The sequence below is a fragment of the Eptatretus burgeri genome, chromosome 2 (genome assembly GCF_056783735.1).
Source record: "Eptatretus burgeri isolate ZD-2024b chromosome 2, Ebu_testis_v1, whole genome shotgun sequence".
Lineage (NCBI taxonomy): Eukaryota > Metazoa > Chordata > Myxini > Myxiniformes > Myxinidae > Eptatretus > Eptatretus burgeri.
Genome location: NC_140962.1, coordinates 116,980,166 through 116,995,023, shown reverse-complemented (window position 1 = coordinate 116,995,023; position 14,858 = coordinate 116,980,166). Strand labels below are relative to the sequence as shown.

The window sequence follows — 14,858 nt, the reverse complement described above, 5'->3', positions numbered from 1 at the left end:
ATTAAATATCCCACAGTCGAGTCGTGTATGGGAGCATGCGCTGGAGCAGCGTGTCATCACGTCCACTTTCCGCCGGTACTCTAAGGACCTCCGTCTAGCCATTCCCCAGGCAGATTCCCGGCTCATCCCCATCTCCTCGATATATCTATCAACCTGCTGCAACCACGTGGTCAGCCCATTGGCCTCCTCCACTCACGAGACTCCCTCGCTGAGAATCCGTTGAGCAGGATCAGCATCAGGAAAACGAGCTACATGTCCATACAGCCACAGCTGATGCTCACGGACTATGCAGGTAACAAATCTCATTTGAGTCTCTCTCAGCAACCGCTCATTGGACACAAAGTCTGACCAGCGATAGCCAAGGATTCTCCGAAGAGACCTGGTCCCATAGGAATTAAGTCTCCGTCTCAGATCCCTGGTCAGACTCTAAGTCTCGCATCCGTAAAGCAAGACTGGAAACACCAAGGACTAAAAGACTCGGACTTTCGTCCTCCTGCGCAGGTACCGGCAGTGCCACACCCCATGGTCCAGTAAATCCATGACTCCCCAGACATCGATTGACCTCTGGCTCACAATATGCGGAGACATGAATGTCGCTGCCAAGTTAAGTGAATCTCTCTGTGACCTCAACATTCTCACTACAAGCAGGTACAGACAGCCTGTGGCACTGATCAACCGCCAACTCAAGTGTGGCATAGGTCTCCTCAGTGAGATAACTCACCTCAGAGTGTACACAGAGAGACCAGGGAAATGACGACCAGAGAGTGACGGATCCTCAGTCTCATAATACGCTCGTTGACTGGTGTCACCTCGACTACCATGGGAGTCAGCTTGTTGGACACAGCTACTGCAACTCCTTTGGAATGGTAATCAAATCAGAGTGAACAGACCATGAGTAGGTGTTTTAACATTTAAGGTTTTATTTATTTACTTTTTAATTGCATTCATTACTATGTGATGGGGTTTATTTTATTTTTTTCCAGAAAAGGTGCTAAAGAAAAAAAAAAAACTTTGACTTTGTACAAAGTATTAACAAAAATCCATACATTCTCCATTGGATGAGCCTTCAACAAACAAGAACAGGCCTCTTCAAACATGGCGCTTGGTGAAAACGACACTCCAAGCAATGAAGTTTCCACAAAGTGAGTTGTTCAAGGGCAGCAGTCGAATCTGAATGCTGTTTCTTGTTGTAACAACCTTGTTATTGATGATTATACCAATTTGCTGAGATAAGCGAAAGGCGAGGCCAGAATCACTATCCCCCCCAGGAAGGATGACTGCTTTTCCAGATACTCCAGCCCAGCCGGCTTTCTGGCAGTGCTGTGATTCACCGTGTCTCTGGCATAAAACGCATCTATGAGTAATGGCATACTTTTGTGGAGTTAAAATTACCGTTTTGTCAAATTCAGTCATCATATTTCCACGTTTAATGCTTGGAATCTGTTGTTCAGCTATCCTTGAAACATGAAGTGATTTTGAGCAAAATCATCTTTTCCACCTTTTCATGATTGCATTCTGCTTCCAAATGTTTCGTCCACCCTGCATTTTGTCTAAATATTGGGGGAAAACATCTGTTCCTGAAAAACAATTAAACGAAACCCTTGAGCATTACAGTCCACTTCCCATGCCTCTGGTCTCATCCACTCCTTGTCGTTTTGTTCGGACTGTGTACTCTGGAGTCATTCCATTGCCATGCCCTTTGTTGTGTTGTGTGTGTGCTCTTTGGCTCCCATGATTTTTGCTGATGGAACACTTGACTTTGTCCAATTGATGTACAGGTAGTGGCCAAAAAAAGGAAGCACCTGGGTAAATGAGGGACACACAGGAACGGCTTCCACACAGGTGTGACCCATGTGTTAATTCAGCAAATAACATCCCAGCATGCTTAGGGTCATATATAAAAATGACGCACAGGCCTGGTTGCCTATAATCATGGCTATCCTGGCTGCAAGAGGAGACCCCCCCCCCCCATCCACAGAGCACGTGGTCACCCAATGGTTTGATGAGCATGACGCTGATGTTATCCATGTTTCACGACTTTCTCAGCCACCAGATGTGAACCCGATCGAGCATTTATGGGAGAACGGCACCCAAGACAGCGTTTTCCACCTTCATCAGATAGGTGTGTTGATTTTTTTTTTCTCTCGTGGAAGAATGGTGCCACATCCCTCCTGCAGAATTCCAGACGCTGGTCGACTCTATGCCACGGCGCATACAGGCCGTACTGGCCGCATGTGATGGCCCAATGCCCTATAAGTAACTTTACATCGGTGTTTCCATTTTTTGTTCCACTACCTGTACATCCCCTCTGGTGTACAATGACAAGGTTTTGGCAAAGCTTTCTCAACAAATGTAGGCCTTACTTGTTTGTCCGTTAGTTCCAAATAAGTTTCCAGTGGTGGTGGGGGAAGGAGGACATGCCATGGGTTGAATTGTAATTTCTTATAAACACAGACCGGCATTGATTGGAATGGTTTTTGGGGGTTTTTTTCCTGTGGCTGTGTGCGTGCGTGTTTGTTTAAAAAAATATATATATTTTTAACCATTTCATCTTTTGTCATCAAATTTTCAACAAACCTTTTATTATGACAATACGGAGAGCACCAAGTAATGAAATTTACCATTTATTTCACTGTTCTTTTCGTCAAGTTTAGCTCGAGTACAAAGTAGACGCTTTTGCATTTTGGGATGCTTTCTAGATGATTTTGTAATTGTGTTAAATTGGACGTTAAACTGGGCGTCTCGTCTGCTGGCATTAGTTCATAGACGTTAAATATCCCATGATGTCCTTCGCGAAGAGTGGGCGAGTTATCACCGGCGGCACCCTGAACAAATTTCAAATTCCCGCCCTAACCTTAGTCGAACGTCAGGCCTGGCCAGCCTATTCGTGAAAGACATGAGCCAAGCTTCCCCCAGCCAACCCCACAATGGTGTGGGAACACACCCCGTCCTCGCTTAATGTTGTCCGAGTCGTCGTTTCATTATAACGTTGCTACTCTTTACATACCCATGATTCCGACAACGTTGTTTTACGACCCGACTGATTCGTTATAATGCTGTTGCCCAATATGGACTACTTTGTGTGTCGCGCCACCCTCTCTCATCTTGGTGTGCTGCGCTCTCTTGCGGAGCATCACAGCGGCCCCTCGCGTTTTCTCCCCAGTCCTTGTTAAGCTTCCACAGGGTACGTGCGTACTTGAGTGTTTTTGCTATAAATACTGTCCTGTAACCATTCGAAATGGCTCCCAAGCGCCCATCAAGTGTTAGAGTGGGAAGGGGAGCCCCCCTCCTGGTCTCAGTGACTTTCCACCCTCCCACCACCCACTCGCTCCACCTCTGTCCATCAGTGAGTACAATACAAAATAATTGTATTATCTTTATTAATTAAACATTAATTTAGTTTATTTATCTTTTGGATGTATAATATATATTTTCTATAAAAAATTCCATTGAATTTATTTGTATGTCATGTATTTTATGAGGCAAAGGGAGGCTGTGGAATGTAACTGGTGTATTTTATCTGTTTCTTATGGGGAAAGTTGTTTCCGTTTACGTGCTTTACAAGAACGTAACCACGACGTTAAGCGAGGACTGGGTGTAATTGTGGCCACTGAAAGAATAAGAAGAAGAAGAAGAAGAAGAAGAATTCATTAATTCCGTTGCTGGGTTCTGCAAGTAGTAGAGGAAGTAGAGTGCCTTCTTGGGGGTCGAGCTACAGTGGTTTGTGATCTGTGTTTCGACACAGTGAAGTGAATTTTTTTTTTTTTTTTTTTTTTTTTTTTTTGTATACCTTGGTCGAGGCTCGTATGAGAGCTAACACACAACTCACAGCAAGGAGGCATGAGACAAGAGGGGCGGGAGTGGAAGGGACAAAACAGTGGGGAACAGACACATTAGGTGAACTGTGGAAGGGAGAGGGATGGGGATGGGATGGGGAACATGGCGAAGAGAAGATGGACATTACAGGGACTTTCAGGAAGGAAAGCAGGGGAATTGAAGGAAGTGGGCTTGGGTGGATTATCGGGACAGAAAAGATCGAGGATTTGGATGGGGGAAGATAAGAGGTGGTGGTGAACAGCTGTTTTGAAAGCCTGGAGGGAAGAATGGGAAAGAATAGAGTGAGGAAGTTTATTCCAAAGGCGGAAAGAAAGAGGAATGAAAGAGTGAACATGAGCAGTGATTCGTGATTTTGGTAGTTTTACCAGAAGGGGGTTGTTGGCGGCCCTTGAGCGCCCTGTGGAAATGCGGTTGGGACAAATCGCAGAGAGAGCTGGTAGGGCAAGGCTGGAGAGGAGTCGGTAGAAGACAGAAAGACCACCGACCAACCTGCGGTGATTGAGTGAGAGGCCCAAAGACTCAGCTTCATTGCGGGAGATGCCAATGATCTTAAAAGCCCTGGTTTCGACAGCGTGAAGCCGAGAAAGGTGGGAGGCAGGAGCACCAGCCCAGAGGGGAGAGCAGTACTCCATCAGGCTACGGACAAAAGCTTTGTAAGTAGTCAGGAGCTCAAGAGGGCCGAGGAAGGACTTTGCACGACGGAGGATTCCCAGTCGGCGACTGGCTTTTGAGGCAAGGTTGGAAATGTGACTTTCCCAGGAAAGGTCATGGCAGATAGTGAGACCCAGAAGCTTGAAAGAAAAGACTTCTTCCAGAGGATTGTTGAGAAAGTGGATGGGGGGTTTGTAAACGGTCCTTTCGAAGAGACATAGTGAGAGTGTGAGATTTGTGTGGATTGAAAGACATGTTCCACGTGTTGGACCAGTTTGTGATTTTATCCAGATCTGCAGTGAGCGAAGAAGCTGCTGCTTGCCGGTCTGAGGGATGACAGATGGTACGGCAGAGGGTGGAGTCATCGGCAAAGAGAAATAGAGGATTTTCCAGAGAGTCCGAGAGATCATTGATGAAAACCAGAAAAAGAACAGGGCCCAGAACGCTACCTTGAGGAACTCCAGCCTGCACAGGAAGAGGGGATGAAAGAACTCCATTTAGGGCCACACGTTGACTGCGACAGGAGAGGAAGTCTGCGAGCCATGAGTGGAGATGGCCTTGAATACCATGGGAAGAGAGTTTGGTGAGTAGGGCAGGGTGCCAGACTGTGTCAAAAGCACGTGATATGTCCAGGGATACGGCTCGGATTTCCTGTCTGGCATTGAGGACCTCCATCCATTGATGGGAGAGCAGTAGCAGCATATCTAGGGTAGAGTGACCTGGTCTGAAACCAAATTGATGATTGGAAATCAAGCCATTGGAGAAGAGGAAGGATTTCATGTCTGAAGCGATGATGGATTCCATAACCTTGCTGATGATTGGGAGAAGGCTGATTGGTCTATAGTTACAGGGATCTGTTTTTGCACCTTTTTTATGCAGGGCAGTGATGTTAGCAGATTTCCAAGCAGATGGCAGATGACCTTGGGAAAATGAGAGGGTGAATAGAACAGAGAGAGGGTGAGCAAGAGCAGAAGAGCAGGCTTTGAGGACACGTGGGCTGATGCCGTCTGGACCGGTTGCAGAATCTGACTCGAGGTTTGAAAGCAAGCTCTCCACCTTGTCAGGAGAAAAGGATACAGAGTCCAGGTGAGGCTTAGAATAGAATTCTAAGCTTCTATCCACTTTGCATTGAACAAAGGATGGCCAGACCTATCTCTGTCTCGCAGCACTTGGCATCATTGAGAGATACTCCACTCCCTGCCCAGAATGTACAATATTCATCCTAAGAGACCATTTACATAATGTCTCGTTTTCTGTTCAACATATTGTTTTTCTTCCCCACTCACAAGTCCTGTACAGTCTCCGAATTTATTTTTTTCCCGCTTCATCCCAACATCATTCTCTTTTACATTTCCTTTTAAAACTTGACTTTTATATTCTTCGTTTTTGATTTCCTTGCATTCTACTTTCTCAACATTGCACTGAAGAGCTAGCAGCAGCGGACAGGCGACAAAAGCGGGAGATCCGGCAACTCGAACAAGAACTTCCTCGGTGGCAAGCCATGGTGGAGAGTGTGACAGGTAATTGCTATCATGATTCTTGCGCTGAACTGTCCCTCAATATTATCGGCTATTAATTTTGAAATCAAATCATCCCCTTGTTTGCATCAATGCATTTATTTTTTTATTTTTTTAAGGATTGCATGCTTTGAGAATCGAACAAGTTTTCAGGGTGACTAGACGTCTTCCGTCCTGACTAATAAATTAAATTCTTGTGGATGGAGTGTTGCCGACGAGCTTTTTCGCTTGCTTGCGTTTTTGGACTTTTATGGATGTGCACCTCTGGCACTCCAAAGCACACGAGTAAAGAAGTTGCACTTGCATGGTGTCTGCACATGTGGGGTCCACAGGCTCAAGTACACCAGAGTTTGATAGCCAGACGCTGGCTGTGCTGCGTGGACGACTTGTGCGTTACCTAATGCGCTCACGTGAGGTCAGTCTTGATCACTTTCCTCTGGTTCTCTGCACGTAAAGCCCACCATGACCCAACTTTAGTATCACTCAATGTAAAAAATAATTTAAAAAATTCCTGCTTTTCCCCACCCTCAACAGATTACACTTGGTCGAGCGACAAAGCACAGCCAGATTGATGTGGATCTGTCCCTTGAGGGTCCAGCTTGGAAGATTTCACGGAAGCAAGGTGAGAAATTGAGATTTGTCATCGCATACCTCCTTGGTATTTTTTGCTATAATTTACTAGATTGCGTTTTACCCACTTTAATTGCACCTGCACAAGACACTACCAGTTATTAGGGTATCTAGTTTATTAACTGGATACCCAATTGTTATTCTTCTGTTTATTTATTATTTTTCTTTTTCTGCCGGCATTTTGCACCCTTTTTCGCTTTAAAAATCATTTTCTCTGGGAGACTAAGTCCGATCGACAGGAAATTTTCACCACAGTATGTATCTTTTTTGATAGCACACTCGCGTTATGATTATGACGTCATTGGTCACGTGGTGTGGGCGCCATCTTGAAAAAAAAACGATAAACTTTGGACCTCTGTATCTCAGAAACCGTGCAATGGAAAAAATTTTCGCTTGATACATTTTACTAAGCTCCCTCTGGGGAATCCGTGTGATTTTTCGTGACATCATAGGTGAAGCGATATACCGGTGAAAATTCGTCAAGTAGAACGCCGTATTGGAAAAATCTGAAAAATTTTGAGCATCATCTACGCCTAAAGCCACCGACGAAAATGTTTTTCTTGACGTCATGGATGACTTAATTCGGCCGCCATCTTGTTTTTTAGTGTTTTTTTAATCTTCTCCAGAAGGGCTGGACAGATTGAGGCGAAACTTTACAGATACATTCCCCTATAGGTCCTCTTTCAAGTTTGTTAATTTCTTCTTGATTGGTCACATGGTTTGGCGGCCATCTTGAAAAAACCCTAAAACCTTCAAACATCTTCTCCAGAAGCGCTGGTCCAATGAAGGGGAGATTTCACAACTGTATTCGGGAGATATATGCGATATAAGTTTGTTAATTTCGAATTGATAGGTCACATGCTTTGGCCGCCATGTTGGATTTAAGAAAAATATTAAATAATGTTTTCTCTGGAATTCCTTAAGCCATCGAAGCGAAAATTTGCAAGTGCCTTCCTCCCTCAAGTCTGCATACATGGTAAAAAATTTTTACCTCAGAAGTCACACGGTTTGGTGGCCATCTTGGATATAAAAATAGACCTTATCCGATTTACACGAAACTTCACAAATTTGTTTGGGTGGACGATGGAAAGCAGAATTTAAATTTCTGATTTCATCGGTCACAAGGTTCGGCAGCCATCTTGGATTGATAATGAATAAATTTTAAAAATCTTCTTCTCCAGAAGGGCAAGACAGATTAAGACGAAACTTCACACATATATTCCGCATGAGGTCCTTTCTCAAGTTTGTTAATTTCTTCTTGATCGGTCACATGGTTTGGTGGCCATCTTGAAAAAAACCTTCAAACTTCTTCTCCAGAAGCGCTGGTCCAATGAAGGGGAGATTTCAGAACTATATTCGGGACAGGTAGGCGATATAAGTTTGTTAATTTTGAATTGATAAGTCACATGGTTTGGCTGCCATGTTGGATTTAAGAAAAATATTAAATAATGTTTTCTCTGGAACCGCTTAACCTAACGAATCGAAAATTTGCAATTATCATCTACTATCGTGTATGCACACGTGGTAGAAATTATGACGTCAGACGTCACATGGTTTGGCAGCCATCTTGGATAGAAAAACGCACCTTCACCGATTAACACGTAACTTTACACACTTGTTCCAATAACCAGTTGAAAGCAGAATATAAATTTATGATGTCAGAGGTCACATGGTTCGTCAGCCATCTTGGATCGAAAAATAATACCTTTAAACGTCTTTTTCTCTGAAACGGCTAAACAGATCCAGGCGAAACTCCACCACTATGACCGCCTCTCCATGACGAATAAAAAGTTCTCACCCCCTTTTGAGGTACGACACAAGGTTTGGCTGCCATAGTGGATTGAAGGAAAAATATTAATTAATGTTTACTCTGGAACTACTGTATCAATAAGTGTGAATCATCAGCAATGTGATGGAACAGTCATGTGGAATGAACATTTGAAATTTCAACGGGATCGGGCCCAGGGATTGGCAGCCATGTTGGATTTAAGAATAATATTAAATAATGTTTTCTCTGGAACTGCCTAACCTGTCGAAGCAAAAATTCGCAATTATCATCTACCATCGTGTATGCACACGTGGTAAAATTATAACGTCATAAGTCACATGGTTTGGCCGCCATCTTGGATTGAAGGATAAATATTAATTAATGTTTACTCTGGAACCGCTGCATCTGTATATGCGAAACTTCAGATTTATAATTTAGGCGACATGTGAAACAAAAGTTTAAAATTTCAACCTGATCAGTCACAAAGTTTGGCAGCCAGAATTATTTAAATATTTAAATCTGGTAGCCAGTAATAACGAAATTGAACGCTTTGTGCTGCCCGGTTCATCGCTCTTCAGTCCAACTTCATATCGAAGCAAGCCTGTGTTTGTATCACTCTTAAATAATGTTTTCTCTGGAACCACCTACCCGATCAAAGCGAAACTTTGCGACTGTCATCTGCAGAAAGTCCCATGTATCAAAGGCGGACGGACTGGGTACCCGGTCATCACTGCCAGCAGTTATAAAGTGGCAGTTCTAGTTTAATTTGAATTTTTTTTTTCCTTTATATGCTATTCTAGCACATTCCAGAAACATCTTTCTGTTGATATGGAAGCATCATCCTTTACCTCGTTACCATCCCGAAGTCTAAGATTCCCACACTCATCTGTTCTTCCGTCGTACTCTTCTCTAACCTGTGGAACTTCCCATCTTTCATGCATTTGTTGCCTCGTGCTCTCCCCTCCAGGTTCTTCAAGTCTGACTTCTGTCACATGTTTGTCTTTCCTATTTCTACGTCCTCTTTGATTCCGTCCCCCTTTCATATTCAGTTCCTTTCCTCATACCATAGTGCATTAGTGTGTTCTTGTCGAACCGCTTCCCCTTCATCCTGCTTTATCTGCTTAGCCTTTGCCCTTTGTTCTGCTCTTCCATGAGTTTTTGTTAACCTTTGACCACCTTCAGTGGCAGGGGTACGTACTCACCCATGTTTGTCTGTCTGTGAGCAGGATATATGAAAAAGTTATGGACGGATTCGGACGAAACTTGTTGGATGAGTTGGTTCGGTGACGAGAACAGGCCAATTAAATTTTTGTTCATGTCCGAATCCAGATCTGGCTTATCGTTGTGATACAAAATGTAAACGAATCAGCCTGGCTAAGGTATGCACTCTACCGATTGGCCTTCGAGTTGTGTTTTTGTCTGTGACATGGACAACTCTCTCGACTCAGTTCAACTTGACTTGAGAGCATCGGATATGCAGAACCTTGAGGCACACGTTTTGCTTTGACGGCTTCTGATAAATCGCTTGGAGAGCATAGCATGAGTGACTTGGAGCTGATTTGGGCCACTATTCATGTGAAATCAGTTATTTCTGGGTTAATACTCTAATTGTGATCAGGAACCCAAGTTGTCTGCCACACAATCAGTGGTATGTGTACCACCCAAGATTCATACTGACATACTCCCTCCATCTCTCGCCAGCTTGAGTGAAGGTCATTTTCATCCCCGCTCCACCACCCCCATCACTTTAGTGCAAAAATCTGACATAATAATAGAGCAGATGAGCATGAATTAATAAACCACTGCTAAAGGAACTGCCTTCAGTCTTCAGTCGAAACTCATCTCCTTTTTTTTTTCTTTTGAAGGTGTCATAAAACTGAGGGGCAGTGGAGAGTTTATCATTTCAAACGAAGGCCGAAGACCAATTTACATCGATGGAAAGCCCGTGCTCACCGGTTCAAAATGGAAGCTCAACAACAACTCCGTTGTGGAGGTATGTAGATGTTTCTGTCTTCCCAATGTCTTGGACAAGCAACTGGTTGTGCATTGGTTTTGAGATTACAATAATATCTTTGGTTTCTGGTTGTGTTAGCTTTGTTCGGAGTGCTATTCAAGTACCTTTTTGGAGTGTTATTTTAGTAAATGTCTTTTTTTTTTTCACTGAAATCACACACACACACACACACACACACACACACACACACACACACACACACACACACACACACACACACACACACACACACACACACACACACACACACACCAAACCCCCTTAACTTGACGAGGCAGACAAACATGGACACGCATTGAGTCCCATCACAGCACTTGCTGCCTGACCAGTTAGCAACAAGTGTCGTCTGCCACACAAACACATTGTCTCTGCCCTAATCACCAGTTGAGGTTTGCAGTCGGGAACAATGGCTTTAACGAAAGGAGAATACTGACGCAAGACATGAAATGACGAGGACGAAATCTGGATCGGCGGCCTTGCTTTCATTTATTCGTGACCATAAAGGCGTAAATCTCGGTCTTCAAAGACCTGAGTGCCACACGGACACCATCCCAGCCTGGAGGTGATGTCGGCATGATTTGTGTACATGTTAGTGTCGTCTTACATCTCCGGTCAGTATGCTCCTTTCGTTTTATTTATATATATATATATATATATATATATATATATATATATATATATATATATATATATATATATATATATTTAATTTAAATCAAAAGTGATAAAGAGCACAACCATGAGTCAATTGCAAAATATTTAATGATTGCTATAAATTGTAATTTTATGAACGAGCTGTTTGGGATAGAGGAAAAAATTGAGTGTGGCCAGAATCGAGTTCTTAATGGTTTCTTTCTCTCATGGCTTGTCACTGAATGCTTGGACGTCAGGTGGAGGCTTTTAATTTGGGTGTTTCAAAGCTTTGCATGGGAAGGTCAAAGTTGGAGGATAATATTTGTGGGGTGGGAGGGGATTTTGATAGTAAAAGTATTTTTCTTTCCTTTAAAAGACAAAAAGGCATGACTGCAAAGGGTGGGAAATGGCTTGCGAGTGTGAGGATAAAGCTGATGTATGGAATGCGAACACACTTTCAAATGAATGATGATGAAGTTTTTATTGGACTGCGAGTAAAACGTGTTTGGATGGGAAAGCCATTTGCCAGATGCTTATTAGGGACTCGATTTGACTGTCGTACCACTGGTTCACCCAACCTTTGCTTCTGGCACACCTGATTAAAACAGGCCAAGTGATGTTAGTGTTTTGTTGTTACGCTCTAGATCAGCAGTCTACGCTTCATCTTCCTCATCAACCAAGAAGTGATTGCATTCTTCCGCGAGACAACACGCATGGCCCAGTAGTGATACGTCTGTCTGCCATGGTGCGAGGCCTGGTTCGTCTCGTCATCTATCGTACATGATTCGGTGTTAGCATATTTCTGTGTTTGGTGCCAACAAGTGGTTTTTTTATATTAAAAATTAAAAAAGAAATCTCTTGCATTGTTTATTTATTTAATCTGCCAAGGTTTGGAGGAGAACATGCGTGGTCTGAAACCAGACACATCACATGAGAGTGATGTTTGTGGTTCTGAAGGCTGAATTCTTATCACGGGCTTTCCTTTGTTCCGGTAGAATAAATATTTCAGAAAATGCTGAACATACCAAGAACAAATTGATATGGTCCAGCAACGGCAAGATATTTTCAAACTGAACATTCGTGCAAAGATTCAGCATTGAATACTTTCATCATAGGCATCAAAGCCGTAGCTGTTAAAAGAGGAAGTGAAGATTCGATTTTGGTACTGTGCAGAATTAAAAAAAGGGTCGTCTTCAGTAACCGTCCACACCAAAGCGCCCACCTCTCATTTCCTTTGGATTTAATTGATCCCAATCGATTCAAAACTACAGCATGGCTGCCATATGTAGTGTTCAAAGGTAAAAAGCCAACTTGTACAAACAGTTTGATTTTTGGGGTGGGGGGGGGGTTAGTTTTACTGCTGCATTGCAAATCAAAAGGCACTCGATTTCCTTATCGTTTGTTCATTTGGTAGTGCGTTGTTCACAAACTGGGTACACGAAAAGAAAGGGAGGAGTTGAGGCAATTTGAATCCATCGCAAAGCTACATTCAACGCGTCACATGTTGATATTGAAAGAGGTGTCGTTTGAATAACAAAACTGTCATGATGACAAAAGTTAGAGCCACAATTGTGGGCTCCCATAAACGACCATCAAATTAGCAAAAACAAATTTGGGTTTAATCATCCATAGACTTTAATCCCAAACCGGCATCCTGCTCGCGTTCTCGGGGACGGATCTGCGGATGGAGGGGTCGGAGGGGTCAGAGGGGCAGAGGCTGCTTGCGACGTGGTGCCCGTCGGGGAAGTGCAGCGTGGGCAGTGGAAATGTCTGTGTTGCACAAAGCGGTCTCTTGCTCCCCTGCTCGTTGATCGCAGTCTTGCTTTGCATTTGGCATATGTCTGTTCGTATTGCCAAACTGCCCGTTACTTCCACGGCCGCTTCTGTCGTTTCTTATCTCGTACAAGCCTTTGTGATTGTCTGTGTGGAAGCTTTGCAGCTTCCCATTGGTCCCTAGCTGTTCCTCCTGCAGCACAAAATTCATCATGGCAACTGAGTGAATTATTTTTGTTGTTTATTTCAATGTGTGAAAACTTAGTGCATTGAACATGAACAGCTCACTGGTTTGAGTAACATTTATCCAAGTGACAGAGCTTCATTGATAATTTTACCTGTATTGATGAAGGCTGAGTTTTGGAAGTGGACAAAAGGCCCGCAGCCATGTTTGCAGCAGATTCCTCGACCGACTGAGCCAGTTCACCAGCCAAACAAACATGGGGCACAGTGGGAGTCGATGGGGGTAGTGAAGCCGAAGACACGGAGCTGCACCGTGATTTGGAAGGGTAAACCAGCCTTGGGCTTGAGACTGGAAAAAAAAATTGTACTTTGAGAGGAAATTCATAGAAAGTTGTGCACAAGCAACACTCCGACCCAGCATGTCAACGCTGTAGTATTAATGTTCTGTTCAAACTTCTCCATCCTACTTTTAACACCGCTTCATTCCAAATGCACAGAATACTCACCCACTATTGGGCAGAATGTGTGTGACATGCTGGAAGGTATAGAAATGAGATGGGGTCATATTTATTACATACATACTTGTGTGGGTGATTTGAGAAAAGGCAAAGGGAGGATGATGGAGAGAGGAGGTAAGGGAAGTGCGCCACAATTGTGAAACACTTGTAAAGACTGCACGTGGTCATGGCAGGGATTCAACGACCAAGTGGAGAATGTTAAATTGTGTTGTTTATTCCACATTCTTCAAAATGAAAACCAGGGATCAGTGTATCGCAAGTGAAACTGCAACACATTTGTCATAAATAACTATTACCAAGTCAAAAAAACGATTCATTTGCAAACTAGAAAATATAATTTAATATCAATGCGTCTGGATATACGTCTGCCTGCATTACATGTCAACCCGCTTATACGTTTGGTCTTAAAGGTCACGCAAAAGAGAAACGAGGAAAGTAGAAAGACATCAGATTCTTCTAACTCGACTTATGGTCCACAAAATTATATTTAAAGGGCACATGACCTTTGACCTGTTGAACCCACTGAATTGGTTCACCTTTTTGTATCCAGTGTAGACTTCTGTGAAGTTTAGTTGAAATTGCTTCAGTGGTCCATGTTATCGTGGTAACAAAAATATAAGAGCTTACACACCCACAGACAGCTGGTTAAACAAATCGAATGCTTCCAGCCTTGGGCTGGGGAGGCACGAAAGTTAGCAACAAAAAAATGCCAAAGACGACGTCTGAAACAAATGTGTATTCGATACAAATTTGGTCAATGATTGTATCGTTGCTGAAGAGTGACTGTACCACTGATGTTGTGCCATTACACCTTATGGCAGGAATTTGGAATGGGGCCAGGGTGCTGATGATTGGGTCTTCCACTCTGTAAAAAGCAAATGAATCCCACAATAACTATCTCCCAAGTGCTTTCCAACCTACCCCCACTCGATCTTCACGAAGGTTGTTTGGATGCCCAGCACATCTCAGCTGCTTCACGTTCTCTTTTACTCAGCCATTGGCCACCGAGTTTGCTCCTGATGCAGCGACTGGCGTACCCTACTTGGTTTCTGTATTTCTGGTTTAAAAAAGTCAACATGCGGCACTTACAGGACGAGTCCACAGAAGAGACTGGTGTTTCACGGCTGCCACTGCTGGTAACTTGGTTTGTGGCCTGCCGACCGGTTAAAGTTCGTGTTTGGAATGTCAATGTGCAACACAACTGTTAGATTTAACCCAGCTGCCAGGACTCACGAAGTCACAGGCGATGCTCCCATGAGCGGCAAACTGGTTCTCTACACAGCGCATCTTTCTTGCTATCGTGTTCACGGCATGTGCAGCAAGCTTCAATCGGG

The 14,858-nt window shown here is 43.5% G+C and overlaps 2 protein-coding genes across 8 annotated transcripts in view; one reads left to right on the top strand and one right to left on the bottom strand.

Moving 5' to 3' along the window:
• MCRS1 (microspherule protein 1) overlaps positions 1-11,904 on the top strand; it is a 126,983-nt gene extending 115,079 nt beyond the window's left edge. For 4 of the 5 annotated variants that reach the window (XM_085870905.1, XM_085870904.1, XM_085870901.1 and 1 more), the window contains 5 exons: positions 5,916-6,008; positions 6,338-6,420; positions 6,540-6,627; positions 10,269-10,396; positions 11,695-11,904. In XM_085870905.1, coding sequence (XP_085727031.1) covers positions 5,916-6,008; positions 6,338-6,420; positions 6,540-6,627; positions 10,269-10,396; positions 11,695-11,775 — 473 coding nt within the window. In that variant the 3' untranslated portion in view covers positions 11,776-11,904. Of the gene's footprint in view, positions 1-5,915; positions 6,009-6,337; positions 6,421-6,539; positions 6,628-10,268; positions 10,397-10,801 lie in introns of all 5 variants that reach the window. The other variant, XM_085870903.1, reaches the window with a different exon arrangement.
• The window catches only part of LOC147032900 (spermatogenesis-associated serine-rich protein 2-like), a 93,567-nt gene continuing 89,870 nt past the window's right edge, over positions 11,162-14,858 (bottom strand). For all 3 annotated transcript variants that reach the window (XM_085870908.1, XM_085870909.1, XM_085870907.1), the window contains exons 11-12: positions 13,162-13,355; positions 11,162-13,016 (exon numbers count right to left, since the gene is read on the bottom strand). In XM_085870908.1, the coding sequence (XP_085727034.1) occupies positions 12,753-13,016; positions 13,162-13,355 (458 nt within the window). In that variant the 3' untranslated portion in view covers positions 11,162-12,752. The remainder of the gene's footprint in view (positions 13,017-13,161; positions 13,356-14,858) is intronic.